The sequence below is a fragment of the Nuphar pumila genome, chromosome 10, assembly GCF_984573655.1.
Source record: "Nuphar pumila chromosome 10, dmNupPumi1.hap1.1, whole genome shotgun sequence".
NCBI lineage: Eukaryota > Viridiplantae > Streptophyta > Magnoliopsida > Nymphaeales > Nymphaeaceae > Nuphar > Nuphar pumila.
Window position 1 is genome coordinate 91,474,844 of NC_143258.1, and position 20,189 is coordinate 91,495,032.

At 37.5% G+C, this 20,189-nt stretch overlaps 1 protein-coding gene across 1 annotated transcript; it reads right to left on the reverse strand.

The window, feature by feature from the left end:
- Window positions 1–9,133: 9,133 nt before the first annotated feature.
- LOC149827346 (bidirectional sugar transporter SWEET2a-like) lies at window positions 9,134–11,398 on the reverse strand. The gene is made up of 6 exons (XM_090020294.1): window positions 11,188–11,398; window positions 10,533–10,569; window positions 10,203–10,419; window positions 9,941–10,099; window positions 9,654–9,773; window positions 9,134–9,562 (listed from the first exon to the last, which is right to left on the reverse strand). Exons 1-6 carry the CDS (start codon window positions 11,234–11,236, stop codon window positions 9,449–9,451), a joined length of 696 nt encoding a protein of 231 aa, XP_089876420.1. The 5' UTR covers window positions 11,237–11,398; the 3' UTR covers window positions 9,134–9,448.
- Window positions 11,399–20,189: the final 8,791 nt, after the last annotated feature.

Sequence of the window (20,189 nt, forward strand, 5' to 3'; positions counted from 1 at the left end):
CACTGAATAACTACTTTCAATACATTGTCGCCCCCTTTCTCCGAAATAAGATCAAGGCCGCTGTTCAGGATAGGGGATCTTCGATTCCAGGTCCCTCTCAGGTATAATCACATATTCAGTTTTTTGACTGTCTTAGAGCACATATGAGCATGCTATATTCACATATTCAATTTTTTTACTGCCTTAGCACACATACGAGCATGATCGAATCACATATATAGTTTTTTGCCTGCCTTAAAGCACATCTGAGCATGGTAGAATCACATATAGAGTTTTTTTAGATGCCTTAGAACACATATGAACATGCTATAATCACATATTCATTTTTTTAACTGCCTTAGAACATATATGAACATGTTATATATCATTTATGATAGAATCACATATAAAATTTTTGGCTTTGCCTGCCTTAGAGCACATATGAGCATGCTATATTCACATATTCAATTTTTTTACTGCCTTAGCACACATATGAGCATGATAGAATCATATATATATATATATATATATATATATATATATATATATATATATATAACTTTTTGTCTGCCTTAGAGCACATATGAGCATGATAGAATCACATATAAAGTTTTTTTGACTGCATTAGAACACATATGAGCATGCTATAATCACATATTCAGTTTTTTGACTGCCTAAGAACACATATGAGCATATTATAATCACATATTCAGTTTTTTGACTGCCTTAGCACACATATGAGCATGTTATAATAACATATAGAGTTTTTTTACTACCTTAGAACATATATGAACATGTTATATATCATTTATGATAGAATCACATATAAAATTTTTGGCTTTGCCTGCCTTAGAGCACATATGAGCATGCTATATTCACATATTCAATTTTTTTACTGCCTTAGCAAACATACGAGCATGATCGAATCACATATATAGTTTTTTGTCTGCCTTAAAGCACATCTGAGCATGGTAGAGTCACATATAGAGTTTTTTTAGATGCCTTAGAACACATATGAACATGCTATAATCACATATTCAATTTTTTGACTGCCTTAGAGCACATATGAGCATGATATAATCAAATATAGAGTTTTTTTATTGCCTTAGATCACACATGAGCACATGATAGAATCACATATAGTGTGTAATTTATTTATTATATTTTGTTTATCAATACAGACTGTTCTTTTCTTGTGTAGGCTGCTAGCGATAATCAGGGTAGTGGAGCTGAAGGGACAGATAAAGACAATGAACAAGAAGACGCACAAAATCTTGGCGATGATTAGAGGACTGTGTTGAAGAAGTTCTATTTTTTTTTATTTTTCCTAATTGTAATTGTTGAATTGTAAATAATTAAACTTCTTAATTTTAAGGTGGAATGATTAATTGTTGTAGATTCTTGTTATATGAATTTTTTTGTGTGGTTTGTTTTTTATTTACAGGAAATATAAATTGTACAGGAAATAGAAATTGTACAGTTCTCGGTAATTAATTTTCAAATAAATTTTTTTTAATTTTTTTTCGTGTTTGCGACGGCATAGCCACGGAACCATCCGTCGCTATTCATATTAATATAGCGACGGCATAGCGACGGAAGTAAATCCGTCGCCAAGCGGTGGTCGACGTTGAGTACTGGCGGATTGGCGACGGAATATAGCGCTCGTTATTCCGTCGCAATTAGCGACGGACCTGGCGACGGAATAATTCCATCGCCAGTTAGCGTCGAAATATTCGCGACGTAAGCATACTGTCGCCTCGCTGTCGCTAATCCGTCGCTAACCATGTTAGCGATGGATTAGCGACGGAATGTGGTCGTCGCTAATCTACTGCTTTGTTGTAGTGGAAGAACAGCAAGAGAGCAATTAAATTTTTTGGGGTTTACAAAAAATCACTGTATTGTGTAAGAGGGTTGTGAAAAACTGACTGTCCCTGACCATTATGAACGTAATAGTGCATGCTTCAGCCCACCGAATCTCCACACTTTTGCATTTTCAGTACTTAGTGGTGGGCAAGAGAGACCTAGGTCTGTTTTTGTGCGGTTATTATTAATGATCCATCAACGAAACCAATGGCTACATAGGCTAGAGTCGGTCAATTTCTCTACTTTTAAGCAAGTGAACAAGCTTCCATCAAGTGTTAACAAAATCGGGCGAAACACCAAACTGCAGAGCTCTTCCAAATATAACAAAATATCTCCATACGATCTTTTCCATGAAGAGCAGGAAGGAAAGTAGAGAAACAATGTCACAAAGTATCGTTCTTGGGAAAATCTTGGTGGGAAAAATCTTGCCAAAAATTAAAGATTTTAGATTTTTCAAAAGCTCTTAAGGAAAAAAGCCAGTATATTTAATACAAAAGTATTAAAATTTTGTTTTTTATTGCATCAGCTACGATACGGGGCCGGTCCACTCTCCCAAGGTTCACCATTATAGGCTAGGGACAATTAAGGGTCGATCCTGCTGGATTCCTTGTCATAAATATATAGATAGATAAAAAAAATTTGTGAGTATCAAAATAGATGATATTTTAAAAATACCACGCTGTTTTCTAGAATGTTTCCATATGACTTGATATTTCTACATTCTTTTCCATGAAAAGGAGCAAGAAAAAGGGCAAGAATGACATTGGTTATCTTCTTATTCCTGGCAACTCTAATTAACTTTGAGTGTTATGCAACCTTGCAACTAGTGAGACAATAGCTGTCACAATTGCAAAACAAACAAGATATCTATCTATCTATCTATATATATATAGAGAGAGAGAGAGAGAGTAGGTTATTTCTCTCGGGAAGTTAATAAATCAAGAGAAACGTGAAGCAGAAGGTGGGAATATCCCCAGGGAATCGAGTATTGGAGTTTTAGGGTGTTGGGTTATGCTCTTGGCCATCTCCACCCATAGAATAGTCAACCACCTTTGTCCGCTTGTAGTGAATATGTGAACATAAGTGAGCATGGGGAGAACAAATGCTGGGAATTAGTTTTTCATATTATCGTTTGGAAAATATGCACGAAATAGAAGCAAAATTGTTCAGAAAAAGGAAAGATTCAAATATTTCAGCAACAGTGAAGGCAATATAGCCAACGGGGCTCCGCTCGTCTGATAGGAGCGGCTAGTGCACGTCACCTTGTGTGGGACGTTGCAAGTTCAAATCCCAATGGTATTCTTGTATAACTGGTAGGGGTGTGCCTTAACCCCAGCTTGCCTTTCAAAAAAAAAAATATTGAAGGCAATATAGGTTAAAAACAGATGTTCAATATTTGGATTGAAGGAGGGCCACTAGGACACACCACTAGGCATGGACCCCCACCAAGCATGAACCTCGTGACGTTTGCTTCTTGGCCGTAGGACTGTCAACGGGTTAGGTATCGGACCCACCCATCAGGGTGTACCCAAACCTGCCAAACAGTTGGTTCTTGGGTTCAGGTTTTGTCGGTTCAATAACTAATATTCATTTAAAACACAGACAAAATTCTCACGTCAAGCCAGGTGGGGGTTGGGTATCCGACAAAAATAATAACCCAAACCTGACACATATATACTACTTGGGTCAGGTTCCAGTAGACCCGAGAAAAAAAAATTATGCCTATACCCAAGGTATTCAGACTCGGGTCAGATCAAGTGCCCGATACAAATCCAGCCCATTGTCGGCCCTATTCTTGGGGAAATTTTCAAGATACAATAATGGCTTATTATTTTTTGGATAACCCAAGGGAAAACCCACCCTGTTCCCCCGCGCCCCACCCCCCCCCCCCCCCCCAAAAAAAAAAAGAAAAAAAGAGATATGGGTCTAACCTGGATCCAATTCATTGACAACTTCATGACAGAAGGAAGCATATTCAAAGTCCCCAACTACACATCATGGATAGTGGAGACCATATCCTATTCTCTCATGTTCATAGCAATTAAAAATGTTTGTGAATGTCTACAAGGGTGACCCCCATGTACATGGGCAAATATGGGGCGACAAAATAATGCTGCATCTTTTTTTTTAAGTATTGGGATGAGATGAGGTAAGATGGAATTGGGATAAAGGCCTTGCATGTAACAGCCCATGTGATGGGTTCCATTTTGCAGTTATCTTGTTGGTTCATTCAAGAGGAGTGAATAACATGTGCATAGTGGATATGTGGCTTAGGGCAAGCCAAGCAGCTGGGCCGCCATGTTTCAACACAAGACATTCATTGTCTTGATAAGGCCCACTTCATATGCCGCCTCATCTGGCTAGGGGACTGGTCACCAAGTTGAAGGGTTGTCACAAGTTCGAAACCGTGGTGCGCTAACTCTGAAACTGGGTGTCCTCACTGATGGGCAAGGAGGGCCAAAGATTTTACTCTGATGAACGCTGTGAATAAGGCATGTGTCAACCGCTTGTTTGGTGTGTTTGGGACGTTGCAGGTTCAAATCCCAATGGTATGGTTGTATAACTGGTGCGGTCTGCCTAATCTCAGCTTGGCCCTTTTAAGATTGGATGGTTCACTTCACTGGTCTGACTAAGGCGCATGACATCCAGCTGGACCAGTCAGGTTGGACCTCTAAGGGCTTGGGGGGAGGAGGGGTGCAGCACACAAAAGGCATGATCCAAGTGTCAGTTTTTAGTAAATCAATCATGCTGAACACATCTATAAGGTCAAAAATTCAAAAACAAAACACCCAAAAAATTCTTAGTGGGTAGGGTTGGTACGATTTCTATCTAGTAGGTTTTCATTTCTCTATATATTATGTATAATATATATTTTAAGTATAATATATATATATATAAAGAATGCATAAAATACATATAAAAAGAAAAAATGAATGAAAAATATGTACATAAAATATAAACTATTAAGTGATATACAAAAATATATTTTAAGTGTAATATATAAAAAATATATTCGATGTATAAATAACATAGATTGTTTTTACACGAGCCAGCTCATGTTTGGCCAGTCTCATTCAAGGATGATCCAAGCTCGAGCTCAGCTCCGCTAAACACGAACATGAGCTCAATCCAACGGTAAACCAGCCGAACCCGTTGTTCAGTTAGTTTACCAGCCCAATTCAACCAGATAGCTGCTTCATGACACTTGTTTGACTCGCAAGTTCAATTTTTTTTGGAAAATAGGACATGAGGCTGCAGAAATTTTAAAATTTTTAATTAATCTTTTAATTCTAAATATATATAATATATTTTTAATGAAATAATACTTAAAAATATTACAGATTTATTAAAATATTATTGTACGTGTGTCGGGGTTCATGCCCATGTGATTGAGCGTGTCTGCATGTGTCACCAAGGATCCCTGTGACATAGCACGGGAGTTATCCCCAGCTTGCCTATCAAGAAGAAACAAATGGTTCAGGGTGAGGCATTTCGTTGATTAAGACTAAGCTCGATCAACAGCAGTATTAACGTTTTAATGATCTTATCACGATTAATAATGCAAACTTGTGTTCATGGTGGATCCATGAAGAATTCTATTAAGTGCATCGTTATTGATTAAATGATATATTTGAAAATATCAAGTTTTTTTTTTTTGATGAACGACAGAGAAACCACCCCTGGAGTAAAAGATGTGGATGCTCTGGTTTCAAACCATAGAAATTAACAGATTATTCAATATTCCTTTGTTGCAGTGAGAGTCTCAAAATGGAAACCAAGGAGAACTCCCAATGTTGCATCTTTGAAGCGACATTGAATCAAGTGAAGTGCCTAAAAGGTTTCAAAATCTTTCTTTTCTACTAAACGTTGCAACCACATCCAGTATTTTGGGGTTTTTTTTGTTTAACATAGATTTCAACATGTGTGTGTGTGTGAAGCAGAAAAAGTTGAACAGGATTTCTAAGGCCTTGTTTGGATGGCATTCATGAATTATGTGCAGATGTATACTTGGATGACAATTTATATCAAACTCTTGAAAAGGATATCATGCACACATACTACAGAAGCTGGTGTTTTGATGACAAAATATATTTTTCATAAAAATTACTCTGTTTCCCTCTTTATGTTAACTCTTAATAATCATTGACCACCATTAGTCTTTTTTTTCTTAGATAAGGGAAAAAAGAAAAAACCATAACCGACCACAAATTGGCTGGCCTCCAGTTGGTAAAACCTTTGAAGTCTTCCCTGACCAGCAGGAAGTACACTCAGCTTCTACCTTGTGGCAAGGAACGCCAAGTCGCCACCTGCAGGTTTCGAACTTGTGATGTCCCGTCAACTTTGGTGATGTTCACAAGTTGCCCCTACCAGATGAATGGAGCCCTTGTGGTTGTGGGCATTGACCACTTTCTCTATTTTCTTTGCATCATCATCATCATTGCCTTATTATTCTTCCACCACCATGACACTATCAACACCAAAATCACCAACATGATCATCACAACCACTATGATCGCACATCTTCACTTTCTCCTTTCAACATGGGACAACGCTATCACTATCTATCCACGAACTCCGCTGAGGCTCTGATTGAGAGCCATGTGCTTAAGGCGTATTTTAGTTTTCCTAACACCCTTTGCGGTTTGGAGGTGTAAACACCCATTTTTCTGCCATGGGACTGCACACCATATGGATGGACGGCACACTCTAGGGTGCCATCCAACCATGGGATGGCACACCAGTGTGCCTCCATCCTTGGGACCGCACACCAATGTGCCATCCAGCCATGAGACCTCACACCAGTGTGCCGTCTTCTCTTGGGACGGCACCCCCTGTGCGGTTCACCCCATTGAGCACACAGGATAAGCCTCTGAAGAGGTGTATCCCAGTTACACTCAACCTCGCCTGTGGGACTCTTCTGGATGAGCATTATCGTCCCTTGAAGATAGGCATGGCTTCATCTGGGTTGGATTCAAATCCAAAAAAATGTTGATCTATATCTCATTCAAAATTCCTATAAATAAGAGGTGACCCCTAGAGTCAGGGGATCTGAAAATTACCTGCCTGAGTGTTGACCCTAAAGAAGAAGCCTACCCAAACCCCTGTTAATATGGGTGTTTCCTATGGGAAGATGCATAATGTCTGACAAAGGGGGTCCAATTGGTATATGACAAATGTCTAGGTGGAAGCCATTGAGAGCGGATCAAGTGATCGACGGAGTACCTTGCAAAGGTACTCAACCCAATCACTGAGAGCCATGTCCCAAAACCCCCTCCTTCCAAAGGGGGAGGGGCTGTGGCTGTAACTGACTGAACCGATTACCTTGCAAATTGCTGATCACTGGATCCTCCCTCGAAACCATTGTAGATGTCCTGAAATGCACCTAAAATATACAAAATCTTCTTTTCCAATTTAGGCCACTCATAAGTGAATTTTAGGTTTGTTTTCCCAAGAGCACTTTCCATCAGACTGACCTTCCAATTCACTATATGTCATAGTCAAGGATCAACATGTTGGATATCTGTCTTGCAAAATATTCTGCGGCAATGAAGAGGCTAAACTCAGTATTATTGCAGTTCATATTGGTGAGATTATAGTTGCTACTCCAGGTGCTTGATTCAGACACCCCCCTAGCATCCCTATCAAGGAAAGAGGCAGTTCCTAGCATTCAAAGACCAAGCAGGGAATCAGTTGCTCCCAGTTAGTATGTTTAGATATGAGAAATAGCCAGGTGACTACACCCATTCTTTCCCAACTCTCTATGTTCAACACTTTGATGAAAGAGACTCATTTGAGATTAAATGACATCTAAAGAATGGTAAGGCTTGAAAGGCTACAAGCAAAAGATGTAGAAGAAAAGCACATCTCATTTCTTCAGCATGTTTGAGCCCTATCTCACAAGGATACTCTATTTCGGCCCACTCTATTTTGGCTCCCTCCGTATTGGCCCCCATATCGTGCCCACTTATAAAGTAGTCATATTGGAAATTTCATAAAAAATTCCATATCGCCACATCTGCACCCGTATCCATGTGACATAGCTTGAGCCTCTTCTCAAGAAAACTACACCTAAATTAAGATCTGAATATCTACCCAAATACAACCATATGAACAAAAAAATGTATATTCTTACTGGCGAAAGCAGAAACAAATTTTCAAAGTACATGCATTATAGCAGAAAGGCATCTTTTGTGATTCATAACTTACAATATTCTGCTGTAATAGGGCAAGGACATATTTGCCCTAGTTGTGGTTGACCAGGTTTGACCAAAGGTTCTAGAATTGATTGGGAAATTTGTATTATAATGGAAGTTTTGGAATGTTAATATTACTTATTATAAATGAATACGAAAAGGGGGTCTACAGAAACCCCTAATTTCTCATGGCCCTAAACCCTCTTCACCAGATCCTTCTCTCTTCGTTCTTCCTCTCATCTCCTTTTCTTCATTACTTTTTGTACCAAATCTGCTAGAATGTAGCTCACCAACATTTAAGATTTCAAATCCCAGTAGAAAGATTCACCTCACACAAAGGCACACAGTGATCTAACTTAGACATACCTTCAATTTCATAAAATGAGGTGAATGATACAAATTGCAATCAACTGTCAATCTAAGACGCTAGTTAGCAATCTTGGTGATTCTGTGAATGCAAAACAGAAAGAATGGAAAGAAAAGTTTATGGCGGCACTATTCCTCCTATTAAAGCTAAGTAATTGCCTGATCACTATAACCAAGCATTTTCTAGAAATCTCCATCAACTGCTGAACCTTTCTCACCAATCTTGTTTTAATAATTCTAGAGCTCATTCATACTTTTAACATGATGACAGTTTACCCTCAACAAGACAGGAGCATTCTTCTATAATCCACAGGGATTCACATTCATAGCCACAAACTAGTGCAGCTATGAATGTTCAAATCAGTAAACAGAGATACACGCACAAACAGACACAGCAATGTCCTCATGTCCTAATTTTACAAAACTCTAAGGAAAATGTTAAAAAAAATATGCATCTAATCAGGCATTTAGAAGCCTCAAATACTGTAATGTCATGTATATTGGTTGATGTTATTGAATTTGGTTATTAACATCAAATATTAGTTCATATTTTGGGCTTCACAGCCTTCTGACCATATGTCACAACTGAAGAGGTTACCAATTAGAACATATGAACAAAGTAAAATAACAATTGAAGAGAATGGCAATCTTATAACTTAGACTCAATAGGCCAATCAAGAGGTTTTCTCTAGTTTTTTAACCTTGTTCAATATATAAAATAAACAAAAGAATCCTCAACATGAAATATGAATTTTATCCCAACAAAATTGAGTAGCCATTACATTTTTTTCACATTGTCGGCTTTAATGATCCTTGTACAAATATGGACTTTTCTGCATTTCAATGAAAGGTATCCACATAATTTCTAACAAATTCGGCTACTCAGCTCACACATACCAAAGCATAAATATATCTCTGAAGTCCTTATGATTTGACTAGAATAAGAACTACGATACTGGATTTTCTAGACAATAAATGCTACATTAAACAAAGAATGAACAAATTATTACAAGATGCTTCAAGTGCACCTATGCATCCAAATAATTTCATTGGTGTGACACCAGAAGGGGCATTCTCCTGTCAGTTTCTGATGCTTTGCTATAATATGCATAAATTCCCAGTTGCACTACCCCCAAGATAGTACCAATCCCATTTGGGACCTAAAGTCAAAAAGTTGCAAGAAAGTGTAAATAAAAAACTGATCAGGAAAGATGTTACAAGGGACAAAGAGCGATAATTGAAGGAGCTTACATAAATGAAGCCATCGTACTTCAACAATCCATAGATGAAGAATGAAAAACTCATCAATAAAGTTGAAAGCGAAAGATAAAAAGGCATGAACTCAACACTCCTTGTCCTTATCACCAAGTTCTGCAAAAGAAAACAGAGAAAAAGACATTATATGTCATGAGAGATTAAAATGCAGTTGGAGATAAAAATTGAAGCTAAAAACCATGTATCATATACTCAATGACATGTAGCATCTATGAAACTAAAAAAACATAAAAAATAGGGTTGATCTTGTGTACTGAACATACAATTATAAACAACGGTGATGCAAACATTGATATAAGTGAAGCAACGCTTAGATAACCAACAAACATCTGCCGTGTTGAGGAATAAAAAAACTTCAAACTAACAAATGCTATAGTTGCGAATACTCCAAATACTGTAATCAGCATCGCCAACATCTTTATCTGCAAAAAGAGACAAAGATGGTGACCATGGTGGTGAGAAATCATATTTATAATAGACAATTAATGAACGAAGAAGCAATAACAAGCAGGTGCTGATACGTACCTTCTTCACCCTATCAGCATATGCAATGTACAAAGATATGTAGGTCAACTGAAAACATGCGCCGATCGAATTGACGGTGGCGACCAAAATGATGCCAGGGCTGATGAAAGGAAGGCCATACCAGAGACATATCAAACAGTTCAAGAGAGAGTATATGTAAGGCAGACCAGAGAACTGCTCGGTTGACTCATTTCTGACAATCCTCCTGAATGTTGGTCTAATAAACACGAGACCCGCACGAATTGATGAATCAGAACTTGTAAAGACAACCAGATATCACAAGTTTGGCTAAGAATCAAAACCAAGGAAACAATGTGAATGACCACTTACGCAGGCGACAGAAACAACACAAATGCAAAGAGGTTCCCTGCATCAATTAGAAACCAAATTCAGCGAAGTACACCTTAAACGCCAGCAATTTGAAAAAGATTATCGTTCAATCTGAGAATTTAGTTGACCTTAATTTCCAAAGCCTGAATTCATGATACCCACCATCCACATCGAACCCAAAAGACAAACACCCACAAAATCGCAGCTCAATCTTGGATCAAAACGAAACTTTATAAAAAGGAGACAATTTTCCTCCAGAATGAAAAGGCAATATATAAAAGTGTTGTAGAATAAACGAAAACACATAAAGAGACGCCATGATCTGAACACACAATGTCGGATAAAGAGACAGAGTCAAGAGAAAAGAAAAGAATTTCAACAGAAAGACAGCAGACAAGCATTCAAAAGACATACATATCCATTAAAAAAGAAAAAAAAAAAACAGAAACCAACAACACCCATTACCCAGAGAACCCATATTTCACTACGTGATGGACCAACCTATTCAGAAAAGTGTGATAAATGGGGATATTGCACTGAAGGGCACAATTACAATATCCCAACTTAGTGGTCGCATTTACACCCACCTCCTGAAAAGCAGAGAATTAAAGAAGAAAAAGAACGGAGAGGGTTGATAAAAAAAAAGGAATGGTACCGCATACTCCAGCTGCCAAGCAGCAAACTTCATATGCCCAAGAAACCATTAAAATCGCTCTCTCTGAGAAAATCTTGAAAGAAGCGAAACACAAAAGAGAGATCTGACAAACTCCAAAATTCAATCCGCTCTTATGGATTTTACACACAACAACGCAAGGGAAGGAAGGAGGGAACCTTCATTCCGGACCCTATGAGAGAGAAAGAAACAAGATGCTGATCACCCACGCCATCCTCTCTTTCTCTCTCTCCATTAGCCCGAGTTGAACGTCGTCTTAAGGGCTTAGACGGCGGCATACCTAATTAGTTTTGTAATTCACGTTTCAAAGTCACGATTGGTCCCATAGTTTAAAAACTCGCGCGGTTGACCGGGTGACTTGGCCCGAATCGCCAGTCACCGAGTCAAACCACTCGAGTCGTGAACGAGTCAGCCGAGTCATGGGCATATATATATTATAATATAAATATTATGTATATTATATAAAAATAAGATTATCTATGTAAATATATTATATAATGTATATTATATATAATATTGGTAAAATATTATAAAATATAGATAATAATCATAATATATATTTGTATATTTTATATAAAATATAAAGTTTACGTGACCCAACCGAGTCACCGAGTTGACCCGGCCGAGTCACGAGTTACTCAAGTACTAACCTGGCTTGGTCCTCGAAATTCATTCCGTTTGTCAGTTGGCAACCACAACAAAAATCATTTTGGTGTTTACTCAAACGAAAATTTCAGAAAACGCACCTAAAGAACTGGCATTATTTAAAAAACACACATAACTTTTGGACAATTTTTAAAAGCTCACCAAATCTGCTTGGGAGTTTACTTCCGTAAAAATTACCATTTTACCTCAAGTTAATAAATTTAATATAAATTTAATATAAATTCGTAATCTTTCATATGTTTAAAATAAGAAGTATTAAGTTTTATGCTGATGGACGAAAAGGGGTTTGGCTTAGATGGGGCTTAGGCCCCTAGGTCTAGGTTCAAATTCCATAACATAACTTCTTGCACCAGGAAAACGTGGCGACTCCCTTGGGGCAAGGAGTAAGCTTCTCGGTGTAAATATAAAAAAAAAAATTATGTTGATGGAATATATAGGATAAGAAGACAATAAGTATATTGTACCATAGATATGTCATGGTTTTTTTTTACAAAACCCATCCTATTGAGTTTTGCAAAAACAAGCTAAGAAAGAATTGGTTCTGCAATAGGGTCCGAAAGTCGTTGTTCTTGAGTTTTCAATGCAGACCAGCAAATACCATGGATTAAATTTGATATAAACCAACATTAATAGATGTAAAAATACTGCTTAATAAGGGTTAGGTTTTTTTTTTTTTACCAAGCGAAGCAAAATCATAATGTAAAGTCACAGTCGATTTTGAAGTGTATGGACGTTTTAATGCTTCTTTTTTCGCCACCGCCTATCATTTTCACTAGGGATTCAACAATCCATTTGCTTGAATTTCAAAAGTTGGTCTAATCCCTTAAATCAAGTATATGGTGAACATGTTGGGGATAAAAAAAAATGTAGGGTTGAAGTATCGACCCTGAATCGTTTTGGCCACCGATTCAGCTGTATGAATAGTTCTGTACCGGCATAAAAATAATTAAAAAATTATTATATGTCAATCGTGATGTGTTAAAATTATTAAAATAATATTAAAATTTTATTTATTTTTTTGATATTTTTATATTTATTAAAAAATAGCCATTTCAGGCTTGCAGAATAACATTGTGAAGAAGACCAACATCTGCCCCTGACCAGAGAGAGACCTTTCTTGATAGAAGTTGAGGGTCTGGAGAGAAGATATTGTTGGTTGCAATAAAAATGGAATTCAGGCTGCAGCAACAATTTGGGAAAAAGGCTTGGGTAAATAAGTAAATTTATTATCTTAACTCAACTTAGGTTGGTGATAACCTAGGTTAAATACACAAAAATTTGTTTTTTGATTAACGGTGGAAAACTTGAAGTGCATTTTTAGAAATACCAAAAACTTAGGTTTTTTTTTTTAAATAATGCTAGTAGGTTAGGTGCATTTATGAAAGCTCACTTAGTCAAATAAAGTGATTTAAAACACCCTTATTCTTGCCACAACAAGACAAGTTGCTTAAGTAAAAAACAAAAACATCATTTTAGCACAGGGTCAAATGACTTGTATGAATGGTTTGATAATTGCATTATTATCTTACCATAAATTCCGGGTCTTCCCTTAAAATTCCACTATGGTTATCCTCTCCCTTGCCCAGGAGTGGGCATCGAGCGGGCCCCCGGTCAATGCCCTGGTTCTTAATGGGTTCGGGTTTGAAAAGGTGCCCATGGCCCGGCCCATTGGCCCAACAGGCCAGGTCGGGCCCCTGCCCAGTATTAAAATGCATAAATGCTTGACTGAAATTATTGGTTAATGAGAGAATAGCAAGTTCTAGTGCAACTAATTCTTAATTAGTATAATTAATTAGGTAAATAGTAATAATTAACAAATAGGAAGTTTTTATGCAACTATTTAGGTAAATAATAATAGTTATTCAAGTTACTATGTAATAATTAATTTTAAATTTTTTTATATTATTAAAAATTAATAAATAACTCAGACCCATCCAGCCAGCCATATAACGGGCTGGGTTTCGGCCCAATACCTAACGAGTCCGGGCCTAAAATCATAGCCCAAACCTGACTCATGGCAGTCTGGGTCGGCTTGGCCCTTCGGGCTGCCAGGCCAGTTGCCCACCACTACCCTTGCTTACCAAGAAATATTACTTTAACTGAGCTGTTAAATGTAATAACTAAAACATTAGGTGTTTTTTTTATTAAATTGTTGGTAAGTTGGATGGATTTTTAAATGGTAACTTAAAATCTAAGCGTCCTTTTTATTTTTTGTTAGGTCAAAAGAAAACCCCATCATCAATAAATCAGTGATGGGGCACATTGGTAGGCTTTCAATTAGCCTCGTCCTTTTTAAGGCAAGGCCCCCCTTCCCACTACACCAAATCCCTTTGGGGGCGTGGACTGAGCTTACAACTTTATTTTTACAAGTATAGGTTTGTTTTTGTAATAAATGTGCAAGGTGATCCTTATACATCAAAATAAACCGTTTTCAGATTATGGAACAGAGGGCAGAAGGGAGTGGTCGGCCAAAAAAGTACAAAAATAATTTAATTCTCAAAGGGTTGTGTTGAAAGCGACACATGATTGGTGCCAAAATTGGGACGATTTTCGTGATCTACTTCTCATAAAACGGATGGCTCTGTCCAAATAAATGAGGGAAGGACTGGGACCGATGGTGCCACTTGATCTCTTGTACCTTGCACGTCACAACTTCATTTTTTTGGAACTGGGTGACTTGGGAAGGACACCATGTCAGGTCAGAGGTACCCCTGACTATGGCTGGTGAACGAACAAAACAGGGCATGTTCGGGCTCTGCTCATTTACTAGTGGATTGAGATCATGGCGTAGCTCTGGCTCGTGTAAAAACATTTTATGTTATTTATATATAAATATATATTATATATTTTTTTGTATATTATATTTAAAATATATATATATATATATATATATATAACATTTTATAAATTACACTTAATAGTTCATATTTTTCATTCATCATTTATATATATATATATATATAATGTATTCTTTTTTATATATATTACACAAAATATATATTATTCATAATATATATATATACGAATATTATCTAGCTGAGCTGAGCTGAGCTGAACACCTTGTGTTCAGGCTCAGACTCATTTAAGCTAAATGAGCTGTTCGTGGCTCAGCTCGCCAACTATACGAAACAATCACAAACGAGTTCGTGATGAGACGAACCGAGCCAGTCACAAGCTGCTCTGTTAGTTTACCAGCACTACCTCTGACGATACTCTATTGATGGAAATAGGTGTCTTTGGACATCGTTCATCTATGATAGATGAACTGCAATCCAAACACCACCACTTGTTCTTGTTTTTCTGCTGTTTATTTTTTGCGACTTAGATGGGGTTTTATTCATCTATAAGATGAATGGCTTTGAAAAAATTTGCAGGACCTATATAAGTGGTAAACTATCTAATAATGTCTGGGTTGCCCGACCATCACATGGATGAACAGCATTCAAGGCACTATCAGAGGTGCATCTGACCTGATTGTGTCTGGGTTGCCAGACCATCACATGGATGAACGGCATCCAAGGCACTATCAGAGGTGCATCTGACCTGATTGTGTCCCCTACAACCAGTATTTATGGGTAATAACCAAAATATTTAATTATAAAGTAGATTTGAGATAGACCCATTAACATAATTAAGATCCAAATTTAAATAAAAACTAAAATAAAACCTTAAACTAATAAATAGATGCAGATAGATGGATCCTCTAGATCCGGATTGCATGACGCTCCGCTCCTACATCATTTTCTCCTGGTTGAATAACACTTGCCCTCGAGTCTAGTAGCATTTAGGTCTTTTCCAGTTCCGCTCCACTTGTAGAAAAGAACGACCCATTGAAATTTCTTGTGAACATAGGTCCACTAGATCTGATTGAATCTAGTCTAAACATAAGAATGAAGTAGGTTTCACAACTGAGTTTCACTATTTCAATGTATAGGTGAATCTCGGTTTTTATGGCAAAACTTGAGTTTTACTGAAACTATGAGTTTAGCTTAAACAATGAGTTTCACTGGTGAAAGTAGAGTTTCGTTGAAACTGTAAGTTTCGCTAAAATGTGAGTTTCGCTAATGGATAAAACTTTCAAAAATGCCCTCAAATTCAGTTGAAATCAGGGGGTTGGGTATGCGAGAAATATTGTGATATTTCTATGCCATATCGTGTTTTTTGTTTATTGTGATGCAGAAAAAGTTAAAAGTACTAAAAATTTCTCCTAAAATATCGTACACCGAAAAAAGTTAAAGGCACTGATTCAAACAAATTCCCTACCCATTATGGTAACAATGACTTTTTGCTCTTATTATGCAAAGTTGCAAACCTAATATATATATATATATATATATATATATATATATATATATATATATATATATATATATATACACACGACCTTAATCAAGCTTTTGGAGCTTAAATGAGCCTCGACTTGTGTTCAAGCTCGGCTCATTTATGTTCACGGATGAGCTCGAGCTAGCTCAGCTTGTTGTGCACCCCTACTTGTGCGGGTCCCTAAGGGTCGAGGAGGGCAGCCACAAAGTTTTACTCCCCCAAGATGGCAAGCATAGGTCAAGTCCAGTGCAGTCAGCTTTATTAGTTTGGGTGTTTCTTCATGTAATTAATCAATAAAAGCAACAACAATATATAGTAGCAGAAACAGCAATAGCAACAGAGACTGTAAAAGATATGTACAAGAAAAGAAATGCTTAAAATTTGCCTATACTTGAGATTATCTAAAAAATAAAATAAAACTGATAACAAGATTTCCATAAAAGAGGTGGGTTAGGTTGTTTATAGGAGAGAAATTGGTAGCTGCTCGCACGTTATGTGTGAAATGATACGTGCTAAATGGGATTTCTTGCTCTTCTCGTATTTTTTCGTAGTTCCAACCCCATAAATGTGCCGGGCATGGTCAATTTACGAGGAATCAACACTTGGATCATGTGTGCTCAATGAACAAAATGATATTTGGAGCCTCAAAAATTTACATAGATTTCGGACGGTTGATTTTTTTAACCTTATAACAATCCACCCATGTGTTGGAATCTGATCCCTATAAAATCAAGTACATAGATCACAACTGTATGGTCAGAATTTAAAATTAAAAAGACTGAAAACCCCATTTAGCACCTTCATTTCGCACCTAACCTGTGAGCATCTACCAATCGCTGGTTTATAAGATATCTAAACTGCCACCAAAGGCACTTTTTTTTTCTTTTTCTTTTTTAAGAAAGAACAACCCACCAGGATTAATCCCTTTTTGTCCCAACCTACACCTAAAGATAAAAATGATATTGAATGTAAGGCATAAAGGTACGTCTCTTAAAAACACTGCATCCAACTCCCTTGGATCAAGATTTTCTAACATATATACTGAGAAGGTACAATGTTTGGAAATGGAGACTAACATATTTACTGAGGGTTAAATTTGTGCTCCCCTTGGCTAAGACACTAAATAATGATTTTCTATCAATTGCAAAAGCATTTAACAATAAGTACTTTTTTTCGACAGAGAGCTGGGGTTATGCAGACCGGCACCTACCAGTTATACAACTATACCATTGGGATTTGAACTTGCAACGCCCCAACACAAGGTGCTAACTGCTCCTGCTAGACAAGAGGAGCCCCAGTTGGTACATGTAAACATAAAAGTGCATAGTCTAATACAGTTTTTTTACTAAGATATAGAAAATGCATCTACAAATTCAAATTAGTGGCAATTTTGCCCTCCAATAAAGGTCGCTTTTCTTCTATTACATAACACATTATTTAGTATCAAATGTTAAAAAAAAAGATGAGGTAACAATGGCAATTGTGGGGCCTTGGTGGCATTTACAATTGGCACTGTTTGATCTATAGTGCTATTTGCAACTGCCACTATAGCACATCCTTTCTGGGCATCCACCAAAGAGTTTAGTGGCACTGACCGTTCCTACTGTTTGTCCCTAAATTCTACTGTAGTACTTGTCATTGCCACTGCAGATCTATAATGGTAATTACAATTGGCACTATAGATAATAGTCATACTCTTTTAAAATCTTTGGTGGCAATTTCACCCACTACTGAAGGCCTCTTTTCTTATATTACATAACACATTATTTAATATCAAATGTAAATGAAGAGAGAGAGAAAGAGATGGCAGATACGGTGGTAGTTACAATTACCAGTGCTTGATCTACTGTAGCATTTATGACTTTGGCAATCACAACTTTTTTTGGACAGAGAAAGCTGGGTTAGGCAGACCCTAACCAGTTATACAACTATACCATAGGGATTTGAACTTGCAACTTCCCAACACAAGGTGACGTACACTGACTGCTCTTGCCACACAAGGGGAGCCCCCATTGGTACTTTGGCAATCACAATTGCCACTATAGAAGTGAGTGGTGCTCATGTATGTCTCAGTAAGATCTATAGTGACACTTGACATTACTATAACATATCCTTTTTGGGCTTCCACAAAGAGTTCTGTCACTATGATATATAGTGGCACTTGTAATTGCCGCTATAGACTCTAGTGGCAATTTTTTTTTTGATATTAACACGGAGAATCTGCTCGTGCTGGCTCTGCCTACCATACTTACTTTCGCTGTCCTAGCAGTGTAAAACTCCGTGGGCTTATATCCCTTGCACCTAGGGAGTCGCCAAGCTTCATCTTTCCCAAGGGGTGGATAATGATGATACGACTATATCACAAGATTAGTATCTTTTGAAATTTGAAGTATTTAGTGAGAATTTTTCCCGCCACTGAATGAGGAAACAATGGCAGTGTGGGCTTAACAGAGACAATTGCCACTTCTTGATCTACGCCATTATAGCGCATCCTTTTTGCGCTGCCACCCAAGAGTGGAATATTTTAAGATCTATAGTGGCACTTGTACTTGCCACTATATATACGTAGTGGCAATTACAATTACCATAATAGATAATAGTTGTATTGTTTTGATATTTTTGAAAGTCTCACGGAACGCCCATTTTCTTACATAAAAAACACATTATTTAGTATCAAATGTTAAAAAAGATAAAAACGGATGAGGAAGCAATGGCGGTTGTGGGGCCCAACAGCACGTTGCCAATTAAAATTGTCAGTGCTTGATCCATTGTGGCATTCTTAATTGCCACTATATTTCAGGGTACGGGCTTAATGGCAATCACAATTGCCACTATAGAAAATGAGTGGTACTCATGCGTCACGAAAGACCTCTTTTCTTACATTACAACATATTATTTAGTTATGTTGGGACGTTGCAAGTTCGAACCGCAAATGGTACGATTGTATAACTGGTAGGGGTCTGCCTAACCCCAGCTTTCTCTGTAAAAAAAAACAAATTATTTAGTATCAAATGTTAAAAAAAGAAAGAAAGAAAAGATAAAGAAACAAGCCACAATTACAATTGCCACTATAGATGAAAAATAAAATACAATCACACGGATTTTCAAGTTTTAACAAATAAAAAATTAATTTGATATATATTTTAATATATATAAACTCTATTTTATTGAAATATAATTAAAACATTAAAAATTGTTAAAAATACTCAGACAAAGTATGTACGAGTTTGGGTCATCCATCGCGTCATGGTGTGTCTGATTCTTATTTTGCTAAACACGGACCCTAAGGGCATGTTTGATGGCCCGTCCCATGCATCGCACAAGACGAAAAAGATGTCCAGAACAGTTATTGTAACAAACATTGGACATGTTGGATGGTATTCCGCACATTTGCAGCATTCATTACCTTACATTATTTTTTATCCACCTCCCCCTATTACAAAAAAAAACAGAAACAAAGAGAATGATTATAAAAAAAAAAACATCGACGGGCGCAAAGGATGTAGGGCATATCCGGTGGGGATTTCGGAGGCGGCGACGGTGGTGCCCTGCATGGCCCGACCTCTGTCTGCCACCACCTCTTTACCTCCACCCCGATTCTCGTTGGCTTTTCGACCACTACCAATGGTGTTGAGTTTTGACGCCTCCTCTCTGATGACGAACACACCCTCGGACGTGATGCTTTTGCGGCCAGCAGGGTCATCATTTTCACTGCAACCAGAGACTCTGGCAGCCTCGACTACACAAGGTTCGCATTCTCCAGCGTCGAAGAGCCCAATTCCTTTGTTTGACATGCCATGCTCAGAAGGCTTGTGAAGCACGACCTCCCTGAAATTGTGTTTGGTTTCTTTCTTAAAATGGTGGGCGATGGTGTGGTGGGTGATAATTATACATACCCACTTGTGTTGAAGAGTTGCAGCGAGCTCAACACAGTGGAAGAAGGGAGGCAGGTCCAATGTAGAGCGATTAAGCTGGGCTCGATAAAGACATGTTTG

Coding starts and splice junctions, on each gene's coding strand:
- LOC149827346 (XM_090020294.1), bottom strand. CDS start 11,236: ATGGTTTCTTGGGCATATGAAGTTTGCTGCTTGGCAGCTGGAGTATGC. Junction 10,570..11,187: donor CTTGGCAGCTGGAGTATGCG/GTACCATTCCTT, acceptor TAATTGATGCAG/GGAACCTCTTTGCATTTGTG. Junction 10,420..10,532: donor GTGTTGTTTCTGTCGCCTGC/GTAAGTGGTCAT, acceptor CGTGTTTATTAG/ACCAACATTCAGGAGGATTG.